A 12,333-nucleotide genomic window follows, 5' to 3' on the forward strand; every position below is an offset into this window, starting at 1 on the left:
GCATTTTATAATGTGATAAAGATGTTGTAAGAACCGAAAAAGTTGTAAAACATTGCATTAATTTGTTAAAATGTGCAAATTCGAATGAATTTATTTTACCCCTATCGACCCCAAGGCTGAGTTGCACCACCTTATTTTGACGGTAACTATGACATAACCGGTGCTTTTTGTATGGAGTTTGACAGATTTTTGACGTTTGTCAAAGTTAAAATTATGATGGTGCAACTCAGCCTAAGTCTCAGTCTTTTTCAAACTCATAAGATCACCTGAATGTCTCCAACTTCCTCATTGGCCCTAGAGCAATTCCAAGTATACCATCAATAAAAGCCTAATTAGAGTCATCAAACCTCTCAGTCATTCAATTAGAGCCATTAGAACTTCATAACTATGAGTTGTTTTCTGTGTGTAAGCTGAGGACACGTGTCCCCAGCTGACATATCTGTATCTTCGTAAATATTTATGCTACGATAATGTATTATACCTCAAAAATTACAGTCGAATCCAAATAGTAGGCTTTCCACTTTTCAAGACTTTAGCTCAAATACTGTTAAAACCACGATCAAAAAACTATGTGCGAGCTGGAGTACCGTGTCTCCAGCTTACACATCTGTATCTTTGTAAATATTTAAGCTACATCAATGTTTTATATCTCATAAATTAAAGTCGAATAAAAAAACCCGACTTCAAATCTTTCAAAGCTTTATCTCGAACCGTTTTCGAACTACGAACCGATATGTATGTGTAAGCTGGTGACACGTAACACACGGTGGATTATTAAAACCGTATAAGTTAGAGTTGCGTTTTAAAGATCAAATAATTCGTTATAATTAAAGTACACACGAGACATAATTTCAAATCTCTAGGCCTCTTAGTTTCAGAATTAAAAGCCAAAAACTATTTTCCCGCCAAATAATTCAAATAATGTGGGTCGACTGCGACGTTGCCGTTCCGTGCGTCCACTAGAGCAGTCGAATTTGAACCTAAAAACTAGTAGCGTTTGAATCATTTTTATTTGTAGTTTAAATCATTTAATTTCGATTATAAGAATTTTAGACTAGGAGCCGGCTGATTTGTGTATTAAGTACCTAATAACCTATATTTTATAAATAAATAATAATAAATAATGGTTGAGTCCCGGGAAAGGACGTAGGATAGATTTTATCCCGGTTTTTGAAATATGATAAAGATTTTCATCATCATCATAAATCATCTGAAAATTATAAATAACTTGAAAAAATCGAGTATTCGGGTAGCCCTAGTGATACTCTACCTCTGGGCTTCGGCTTGACAGTACTTTTTGGGAAACCTTGTATACAGGGTGTTAGGTAAATGGGTATATGAGCCGACACTAGCCCATGTTAACATGGTCATATAAATGGTATGGTGAAGTCAGAAATTTGATATCATCATTTTAATTTTTTTAATTTTCATACAAAATAAATTTTATAAAATACGATTAGTATGGAAATTAAAATTATTAAAATGAAGATATCAATTTTCTGACTTCACCAGACCATTTATATGACCATGTTAACATGGGCTAGTGTCGGCTCATATACCCATTTACCTAACACCCTGTATACAAGGTTTCCCAAAAAGTACTGTCAAGCCGAAGCCCAGAGGTAGAGTATCACTAGGGCTACCCGAATACTCGATTTTTTCAAGTTATTTATAATTTTCAGATGATTTATGATGATGATGAAAATCTTTATCATATTTCAAAAACCGGGATAAAATCTATCCTACGTCCTTTCCCGGGACTCAACCATTATTTATTATTATTTATTTATAAAATATAGGTTATTAGGTACTTAATACACAAATCAGCCGGCTCCTAGTCTAAAATTCTTATAATCGAAATTAAATGATTTAAACTACAAATAAAAATGATTCAAACGCTACTAGTTTTTAGGTTCAAATTCGACTGCTCTAGTGGACGCACGGAACGGCAACGTCGCAGTCGACCCACATTATTTGAATTATTTGGCGGGAAAATAGTTTTTGGCTTTTAATTCTGAAACTAAGAGGCCTAGAGATTTGAAATTATGTCTCGTGTGTACTTTAATTATAACGAATTATTTGATCTTTAAAACGCAACTCTAACTTATACGGTTTTAATAATCCACCGTGTGTTACGTGTCACCAGCTTACACATACATATCGGTTCGTAGTTCGAAAACGGTTCGAGATAAAGCTTTGAAAGATTTGAAGTCGGGTTTTTTTATTCGACTTTAATTTATGAGATATAAAACATTGATGTAGCTTAAATATTTACAAAGATACAGATGTGTAAGCTGGAGACACGGTACTCCAGCTCGCACATAGTTTTTTGATCGTGGTTTTAACAGTATTTGAGCTAAAGTCTTGAAAAGTGGAAAGCCTACTATTTGGATTCGACTGTAATTTTTGAGGTATAATACATTATCGTAGCATAAATATTTACGAAGATACAGATATGTCAGCTGGGGACACGTGTCCTCAGCTTACACACAGAAAACAACTCATAGTTATGAAGTTCTAATGGCTCTAATTGAATGACTGAGAGGTTTGATGACTCTAATTAGGCTTTTATTGATGGTATACTTGGAATTGCTCTAGGGCCAATGAGGAAGTTGGAGACATTCAGGTCATAAGATCTCATAATATGAAAATATTTTTTGGTTTGGTAACATTCTTAACCGGAAGTGAATGACTTATCATGTCTGAATGAATGATGAAATGATTTGTTGACGTTGTGAGTGAATGAGTGAGTATTTTTACGACAAAAAGAATGACGGAGCTGTCACGAGGTTTGTGCCAATTTTAATTTTATAAAAAGTTAATTTCGTGGGAAGGTAAACATTATATCAATGCTATCAAATTATAGTTAATTCGCATTTTCATTCTCGTTTGCTGTTATTCTCTTTGAGACATTGGACCCAAGTAAAAATATAAAGCAAATAAAGTTTAGGTAATCTCATTTTTGGTGATTTTGGTGAAATCCTTTTTACAGAAGTTGGTGAAGTCTGGTCGAGACTGTTTGACCACCGTCCTTTTCTAAATGGTGAAATAAAGTTTATGGTGAAAGAGTTTGAGGTAAGTAAAGACTTCTTGGCAAACTGTTGCACCAATAATATTTTCACTTTCACACCCCTTGTAAGACTTATTACTTACCTTCCGTATAAAACAGATAATTTTATATTAAACGATTTTTCAAACTTATATACAGCTGGTCTTTAGCCATGCATTTGCATACTAGATTTTATTTCAACATATAAATATGTACATGATTACAAATTTCATCAGCCATTATCAACAATATTGGCCATTACTTGCAATTTTTCTATGTGTCACACACAGATTAAATTACTAACATAAATTACTCATGTTTCAGGAGAAGCGAGGAGATCGTGAAGTAGAAAACTTGTTTTCCATACTTGAGAAATTGACAGAAATAAAAGACAACCAAGTTGAAAAAATAAGCAAAAGCGCTGAACATTCACTACCTGTTCTGAATGAAAAACTTGAGCAAGCACTGCAACTTTGTGACAATATTGAAAAAGAGTACTTAGAAGTGCACAAAGTATGTAAAAAAAAAAAATTTCAATAGTGATGGATGAAGTACTTTTATTTATTTTTATTTATGCACTTAGTTTTATGATTTGCTCTTATGTGTTTCAGGACTGTGAACAAAGAAGAATTCAAAAACGTGAAAAGCGGCAAAAAGAATGGGATCAATTCATTGATGATATGAACTTTAAGTGCAAGAGAATTGACAACGCATTTGAAGAAAAAGAAGAAGAATTGAGGGATTTGTACGCAGATTTAAATCACAAGTTAAACATAGCCAATAACTAAATATGGACCTCAAAGGGAGCCTTGTAGATACCAGCTTAAAAATATATCCATCAAAACAATTTTTAGATTTCATAAAGGGGCAATCATTCAATCAAAATGTTCCATTAAATATTGGAAAAATTGGCAATGGTGAGAGCTACAAGGAGAAAACCAAGGATAATGAGACTTTTAAACCTGTTGATGTAAATCTAACTAACAAGGAAATTGAAATCTTAAATCAGTTCACTAAAACTGTTGAAGATGAAAATAAAAATAATGAAAATTCAAAGCTGGAGCCTCCACCATCTGCTGATAAAAAGGGCAATGACATTGGCAACAGTGCACAATCACTTGAGGTTAAAACAAAAGGAGAAGAAAAAGACTCTGAAGAAAAATTGGAAGGTCCCTTCATATCAACATCAGACATTGAGTGGCTGTATGTATACCTAAAAGAAAAAAGAACCAAAGATCCAGACACCCCTCACCTACACAAACTCTTAGAAGAATCCCAAATTGCACTTCCTGAAAACCAGGTACTAAAAAGAAACCCAGACTTGGAGGCAAGATGTGTCAAACTCAGAGCCCAGCAAGAAGCTAGGGAGTACAGGAAAATGACAAAAGGTGTTGATAATGTTAGGATGCGGTTTCCAGAAGATAGTATTTCATATCAGTGTAAGTAGAGATTCAAAATATCAAATGTTTTATTGTCATCATACTGTCCACTTCACTGGTCTTGGTTTTTTGATTTTTATTTTTAAACATTGACCTCATTTTAAGCCTTGTAACTATTTTTTTTTGATACCACGTTTTATATTTTTATATCTTAATTTAACTACAGTAATAAATTGCCTGAATTTGTGTTCCCAGACCTCAAAGTAAAGTTAATACATATGTAAAAACTTAAAAAGGCTACTGCGATACAAGCTATGCTTAGTGCAGAAGCCGCTAGTTATAAGAATATTTTGTATTAATATTTATTGGCAATAAACATTTTATTATTATTTATTATTATTATATTATTAATTCATGAATCAGACTGAAATTGGTCTGTGTTCAACATATTTTATCTCATGTTTTTCTTTCTTTTTTTTCAGTAAAACAAATGAATCGGCAATTGATTGCAATTGGACAATTTATCATATCCATATTCGCTGGATTCTTATTTGGCTTCAGAGGTGTTGAATGGATGGTTGGCAACCTAGATTTTGGATTTCGGTTGCTCCTTGGTGTTATGTGTGCTCTAGTTATAGCTTTAGCAGAAATATACTTCCTTGCTAAAAAACTTAATGAAGAATTGAGTGTGCCAGAAACCACCCAATTAGGAGGACCACCAAAGTTTGCTGATGAAAAGCTTAATGAAAATAGAATAAGAAAAAGTATTGATAAACCACATCAAGATTAAAGTGAAAAGGCATTTCAAATACCTATTTAAACATTTATGTTTAACTATAAAAACAATGTTATTTAGCGTTAGTGTTTTATGAGATAAGTAATCATTTTATTGATATAATACAATCTAAACCTATGTAGGTATGAGTTTTATTTTATTGCTGTAGCATTTGAAAAAATATTTTCTACGAATTTGAAAAGATCACTTGAAATTCGAAAATAGCGCCATCTCTTGATGGTTTATCAATTTGCAACTTTTTTTTTAAGTTTTAGGCTCTGGGTACAAGCATGCATGAAGCTATAGATAAAAAATGGAGGCCACACTCCGATTACCTACTTGAAGCACAACCTTTGTATCACTATCTCGCTCTCTGTAGGCAGACTCTCACTTTCTAAATAAACAAAAAATAAAAATGCTAAAAGTCAATGAAACTCAATGTAAAATCTTTATTTTTTGACATAGGTATCATTAAATTATAAGTGTAAATTCTGTGAAAAATGTTTACAATGATCCAATGTCGGAAATCACGAAATAAACAGTTACGCGTGGAATCTTAAGTCATTTCCAGGAATTCTAGGACACCACGTACTACCGCAACCACGCACTACAAAATTTTGCACCATTTCTTGTGATAAAACAATGATTATGTCCTGTAAAAAATCTCAAACGAAATTAACTGCATTAATAACCAAAATAGTAAACAACCGCCATGATGGGCCGGATTGGGCCGATGTTGCCACATGGTACCGATTTCCCAGGAATTGGAATTGTAATTCCCTGATTCGCCAACACATTAAGCCTGAACGGCCGACAATTTTGTGATTTTTAATTTAACTAGGTAATCGTAGTTCAAATATTTAATTATTTATTTGTTTAACTTCTGATTTGGTTAGTGAGTTTTAGGAGATTTCAATAAGGAGATAGCAATACTACAGTCCACACTAAGAAGAGAGGTCGGCCCACAGAGAGCGAGATAGAGATAAGTAGGTATTTGACTCAAGTTGTTGTTCCAAGTGTGGCCTCCATTTTTATCTTTAGCTTCATAGGTACAAGCCCTTTTATAAATTTGCTGCGTCATGTCTACAGATTAAAGTCAATGCGTCCGCCAACATCCACTTTTGTCTATGGGCACATAAACATTGAGAAAAGGAGAAGTCATAATTTAATTTAGCTGAAATGAACTAGCAAATTAAATAGCAATTCTTGTATTAGGGGAGTCAAACTAAGGTTTAAGGTTTTAGTTTATGTATGTGCCACGAAAAAATGCTTTTGTGATTCTCCCTGTGGCCCTTTATTAAGTACCAAGTAAATGTGATTGAGACACAATAGCGAATAGAAGTCTGATGCGACCACTTACGGTTCCACGAGCAAATGTTTACTTATATAGGTGTACCAGAATCTCATGGCAAATAGGGAAAATAAACTTTGTTGAGAGCAATACTGGGGAAGTTGGAATAAACGATCTTGATACTGTTAAATTTTTTACTTTTATGACTTTAATATTAATGAACATGAAGTACGAATATACATTTTAGGTAGGTATGTGTATGAAGAATGTTGTTATACATCGGGTTTTTAACATTGGAAAATGTCTTGAAAAATAAATAAATCGTATATTACTTTAAGTAACTAATTTTATTATGCATCATACTTTTAACTTATCACTTCATTGAGAACTAGAAAACGATTCTAAGAACTCCACTTGCATTTCTTGTTCTTCAATAGATGATCAAGATAAAGAGGTATTGTAAATAAATTGCTCTTCCAGCATTTCAATGGAGAAGTTTACTGATGTTAAAAACACTATAATTATTTCTGAATGAGATTTAAATATATACCAAAACTAAAAAGACGGTGAAGTTTTTTTTTAAATCGATCAAGAAATGTCTGGGAAATTAATTATTTAAATTACCTACATATTTTCGCGTGGAACTGAAACATACACGGTGCCGTTCTTTTTGTATATGGCCAGGTCTGGGATAATTTAAAAAAAGGTTACAAAATTTTACTAAAAAAGAATCTTGAGTGACCCTAGCTGAAAAATTAAAAACTGCTAGATTAAAAAAAATGGATCTGTCAACAGCACTGGATCAGGGTTGATTTACTGTTTGTACTTCGAATGACTGTTGTGAATACACCGATCAAAATGGCGTGAATAGTTATTCGCAACTTTAGAGCCCTGTAACTTATTTATTTGTAGAGATATTTTCATGATTCTTTCACAGTTATTATTAGTTTTACTTATATTTATTTCAAGTTTATTTAAAAGGAAAAAATTGGAAACTTCTCCATTATTCAATCTTGCATGATGAAATCTTTTTCAATTTTCTTTACATGGTCACAACATTTTGACCATTCTTCTGCACCAATTTGTGAGATATACCTGAAAACCCCGATAAAGCAGCTATTATGTAATTATAATATAAATACATAACCCTCTTTCTGACGCAGTTGGGTAATAAACTAAATGTATCAAAACATTTCAGTCCAACTTACTGTCAACTCGACGACGCGCTTTAGAATCAAAGATTGAGTTTGAATTATGCCTTATTTTTCAATTCACATTGAAAACAATGTGACTTGCTTGAGATTTTTCGACTTTTTCACAAAAATAAGAAATAGTCAAGAAGAGATTACAAAATTTTTGCAGCGGCTGACAGATTTCATAATTTTCTTTGACAGGTGACAATTAAACCATAGACAATTGCCATATGAAAAACACACTTTTCCAATATTTTTATTTGCCATGAGATTCTGGTACACCTATACAGGGTGTTACTTTGCATTCTTGCCATATTTACAGAGGTGACTATATTACTGATACTGATCACAAATCCGTTAAAATATAATGCCCGAAAAAATTTTTTTTTAATCTTGAGTATTTTATTTTATCGACAATCTGTTAAACACATCACTAATTATCGTAACGCATGCACATCACTTGTTGGCGATGGCGATGAAGACTTTTTTACTTTTTATTGTATTTTTAAATATCTATTGCAATCTATTGTCTTTAAAATGTCTTTTTGACACTTGTAAAAAACTGAGAAATCCATCAATCACAAATCACGTTAAAAATTATACAAAAATGTCTGAAGTGTATTCAAACAACGAATAATTTAATCAAAATGGTGCCTGGAGTGTCTGCAAGACGTCTTAGACGAAATGCTTGATGACGTACCCTTAGCGTTACACCAAATGCTCTACTAGCAGCAGGATGGTGCTCCCCCACAATAAGGACGTCAAGTGCGCGAATAATACGTTTGGTGAACAGTGGATTGGACGAGTGGTCCAGTAACTTGACCACCACGATCCTCGGACCTGACACCAATGGATTTTTGGCGACTTGAAACGACTGGTATGCGCAGAAGAGATAAACAGTGTAAACGCGTTACATGAAAGGATTGTTTTAGTGAAACTGTGAGACAAAACGTTTATGTGTTGCGAAAACTAAAGCGGAAAACCTACGCTTCGCCGTGCTTGACTGTGCCTTCATCAGAACGGAGGACACTTTGAACACTTGCTTCGCAGTACGTAAACTTTGTAAGTAGGAACTTATAAATAAATAATTAATTGTGAATAAGGTGATTTCATTTCATACTTAATTTATTAATTTGTAAAAAATAGGGTACAATGTTAAAATTAATTAAAACCCTAATAATTATTACGTATTTTTGACGGTCCTAAGCCCGTAAAGTAGAAACTGAGAGTAGAAAGGAAAATCTGAAATCAACTGAAGAATATTTTAAAATAATTATTATGACTGGATAAAAAGGCTGGTACCCAGAGCCATAAAACAACAGATTATTAAGAACTAGGCCACGCCCACTAGGTTTATTCCACTTGCACCTATAGAACGTGCGAGACAAAATTGGTTTATTCCGATTTGTACTGAAAAACCAAATTTACTAAAATCTTATCTCTTGTTTATCTTAAATAATAGGTATTGTTCCCTACTTTTATCTCTGTGAATATGGCAAGAATGCAAAGTAACACGGTGTATAATCAGTTACTCGAGTTATTTACATTTCACATCACATCACATTCTTTTTGTTTTTTTGTAGATGGTTGTTACACCCTCTCCTTATTGAGATACTCGAAGACAACTTAATTATAATTTAGACCACAGACAAGCTCAGAATGACTTTTATTTTTTTGTCAGTGTATTCATAGAGAAAAGTAATACATAGGAAATAGAGAACCCTCTCTGTCAAATTTTTGAACCTACTAATTGACAGCCTGGTGTTAAATTCCCTGTACTTAACCTACGTACGTAACGCTCACATACATACATAGTCCACGCACACATACATACATAAAGTCCACGCACACATACACACAGTTCACGCACACATAGGCCCTCATAACCTTCAAAGAATTATTGTTTTTTTGATGTACAATGTAGAATTTTTTCAAATCCATTATTTTGAAAGTATTTATCTTTATGGTGTACGTATTGTATTATTTTCAAAACAATGGATTTGGAAAAATTCTACATTGCACATGGAAATGCAAATAAACAAAAACTTTTCAATTTAATAATTTTACTTTATTTATGAACACACATAATATTATACACCAAAAGCGTCTTTTCGCAAAGTTTTCAACAACACTAAAAAAGCATTTGCACTTTGAGAAAACTCAGATCACTTGTGAACATAACAGAAAGTTTCTTCGCGATTCACGAAGGAACGAACAAAACTCCGATGAACCAGAACAGCAGCAGGTACGAAGGAATGAACTTGAATTTGACTCGACTCTTCAATACTTTAATAGGGCCACAGAACTCATAAACGATGGCTAAGAAAACAAGAATGCATTCAACCTAACAAAAACAACACCGGCCATTTTGGAGGAAAAACAAAGTTGCCATATGTTAAATAGTAATTTCTACTACTCTATTATGTAAATTATAACAAAAAATGTCACCGTTCAGTTTTAAATTAAAACAAATTAATTTCATTTTAAAAAAAGTTTTCACATTGTAATTAACAATATTCTGAAATATATTTTAATTAAGAAAAAAATGAAAATATGAAGGAAACAGGAGCAGCGACATCTAAAGCGTTTCAGGGTAGTTAAAAAGTATTGCTTCCTCATTGTTATAGCATTGCTGCAAAATCTGAAAAGCTTTTAAATATTTTAAGATGTGTTTCTGGAGTCTGGTGGGGTGCTCACCCAGCGTCATTAAGACTTTTATACAATGCTATTATAAGAAGTGTACTTGACTATGGCAGTTTCTATCTAGAGCCTTGTAATTTAGTTGGTTTAAGTAAATTGGATGCGATTCAATCTAAAGCGCTAAGGATTATAGCTGGTGCTATGAAATCGAGTCCAATCAATGCCTTGCAAGCTGAATGTGTTGAGCCCCCATTGAAATTACGCCGCCAATATTTATGTGACAAGTATCTTTTCCGTGTACTTCAATTTGCTGACCATCCTATATATAGCAAACTCAACAGACTTAATGATTTAATTGATACTTCCTCTTATTGGTCACGTAAATCTCCTCCTTGTGTGATTATTAGTTTTCGTAAATTTATATCAATCCAAGCCCCAGTCCACAGAACCTCCTTTCTTCCGATATTTTCTGTAAATTTTGAATCCCTTATTCTTACTCCGACAATTCATTTCAACCTAGACATACATAAGGATGACTACAATGCTAACATTAAGTTCAATCAGATCGTAGACGAACACTGGGGCGATTGGCATCATATCTATTGCGATGCATCTAAGCACTCTCCAACGGGTCATGTTGGCGTTGGCGCATACCATAAACAATATCATATTGTCCAGAAAATAAAACTCCGTCCAGAATCATCAGTCTTTACAGGAGAATGTTTTGGACTGTTTAAGGCTTTAGAGTATGCTCTCCTTATGAAATTAAACACAACTGTAATATTTTGTGACTCTAAAAGTGCTTTGCAGGCATTACATAAATTTCCATTTAAGAACAATACTAATTATCCTATTATTACAGAATGCAGGAAATTACTTCACAAATGTAGTCTTAACAGTCATTTAATTAATTTTGCGTGGATTCCTAGTCATACCAATATTCCAGGAAATGATAAAGCTGATAAGCTGGCCAATGAAGCGGTTGAGTGTGGAGATATACATCCGTACACAAATTATTGCCATGACTTAACGGCAGCCCTTCCCAAAGCTTATCTCAAATCTGCCTGGGATGAGAATTGGGAGTTCACTAGCCAATCTAAGGGGAAACATTACAAGCTCATTCAACCATCCATCCTTTGTAAACCATGGTTTGTTAAAATTAATCTTTCCAAAACAGTTACTACCATTTTAACTAGAATGCGACTTGGTCACGTGTGCACTCCAGCACACTTGGCTAAAATTCATGTACTTGATTATGATTCGTGCACTTGTGGTTCTGGCGTCGGAGACTTAAATCACATATTTTTTTACTGTTGCCTATATGATCGTTCCTCTTTTATTAGTTCTCTTTTAGCCATTAAAATTCCTTTTCCTACATCTATCACTTGCCTATTATAATAATATACCAATAACATTGATGTTTATAATATCCTAGCCGAATTTATTACCCATAATAATATAAAATTGTAAATAGTAATGTATATTGTACTTATGTAAATATTATTTTATTTTTATTATTTTGTACTTATATCACACCTAAATTGATCCTATGAAAACCATCCTTTGTTCCGTTTCCTTCCGTAATTGATTCGTTTCCCTACCTTTTAACTTTAACCCAATCCCACCCTGTCTAAACGCAATGTCCGCAAAACTTATGGCAAAACTGAACGCAAAAATCAAGAACCCCGTCGTGGCTAAACGCAATCCGCGAGAGCCATAAAGAAGAAAAAAAAAAAAAAAAGTATTGGAATTTATCGACTGAAGTCGCTGTTTGGAAGCAAGTTTGATCGTAGTATGGAAGTTTCCGTACCCTGAGTGTATTGATTGTTTTGGATTGCACCAGGGTGAAGAAACTTCCATACAACGGTCATCGAAGTGAAACTTGCTTCCAAACAGCGACATCGGTGAATAAATTCAAATACTTTTTAACTACCCTAAAACGCTCTAGATGTCGCTGCTCTTGTTTCCTTCATATTTTCATTTTTTTCTTAATTAAAATATATTTG

At 33.4% G+C, this 12,333-nt stretch overlaps 2 protein-coding genes across 3 annotated transcripts; both read left to right on the forward strand.

The window, feature by feature from the left end:
• Positions 1-2,731: 2,731 nt before the first annotated feature.
• Positions 2,732-3,837, forward strand: LOC135075300 (biogenesis of lysosome-related organelles complex 1 subunit 5). Of its 2 annotated transcripts, none has more exons than XM_063969695.1 (4): positions 2,732-2,789; positions 2,993-3,075; positions 3,374-3,562; positions 3,661-3,837. In XM_063969695.1, the coding sequence occupies exons 1-4, from the start codon at positions 2,771-2,773 to the stop codon at positions 3,835-3,837; spliced, it is 468 nt and encodes a 155-aa protein (XP_063825765.1). In that variant the 5' UTR covers positions 2,732-2,770. The 2 variants fall into 2 exon arrangements, with proteins under 2 accessions (XP_063825765.1, XP_063825776.1); XM_063969706.1 differs by having other exon boundaries at positions 2,773-2,834.
• A 2-nt stretch (positions 3,838-3,839) lies between these two features.
• LOC135075292 (transmembrane protein 199) lies at positions 3,840-5,345 on the forward strand. Its single transcript, XM_063969685.1, has 2 exons — positions 3,840-4,488; positions 4,911-5,345. Exons 1-2 carry the CDS (start codon positions 3,840-3,842, stop codon positions 5,216-5,218), a joined length of 957 nt encoding a protein of 318 aa, XP_063825755.1. The 3' UTR covers positions 5,219-5,345.
• The last annotated feature ends 6,988 nt before the right edge of the window (positions 5,346-12,333 follow it).

This window comes from Ostrinia nubilalis, chromosome 1 (assembly GCF_963855985.1).
Source record: "Ostrinia nubilalis chromosome 1, ilOstNubi1.1, whole genome shotgun sequence".
Taxonomy (NCBI): Eukaryota; Metazoa; Arthropoda; class Insecta; order Lepidoptera; family Crambidae; genus Ostrinia; species Ostrinia nubilalis.

Excerpts from the sequence above, each read along its gene's own strand:
- LOC135075300 (XM_063969695.1), top strand. Across the intron at positions 3,076-3,373 it reads TTATGGTGAAAGAGTTTGAG|GAGAAGCGAGGAGATCGTGA; the intron begins GTAAGTAAAGAC and ends CTCATGTTTCAG. Across the intron at positions 3,563-3,660 it reads AGTACTTAGAAGTGCACAAA|GACTGTGAACAAAGAAGAAT; the intron begins GTATGTAAAAAA and ends TATGTGTTTCAG.
- LOC135075292 (XM_063969685.1), top strand. The coding sequence starts at position 3,840 with ATGGACCTCAAAGGGAGCCTTGTAGATACCAGCTTAAAAATATATCCA. Across the intron at positions 4,489-4,910 it reads AGATAGTATTTCATATCAGT|TAAAACAAATGAATCGGCAA; the intron begins GTAAGTAGAGAT and ends CTTTTTTTTCAG.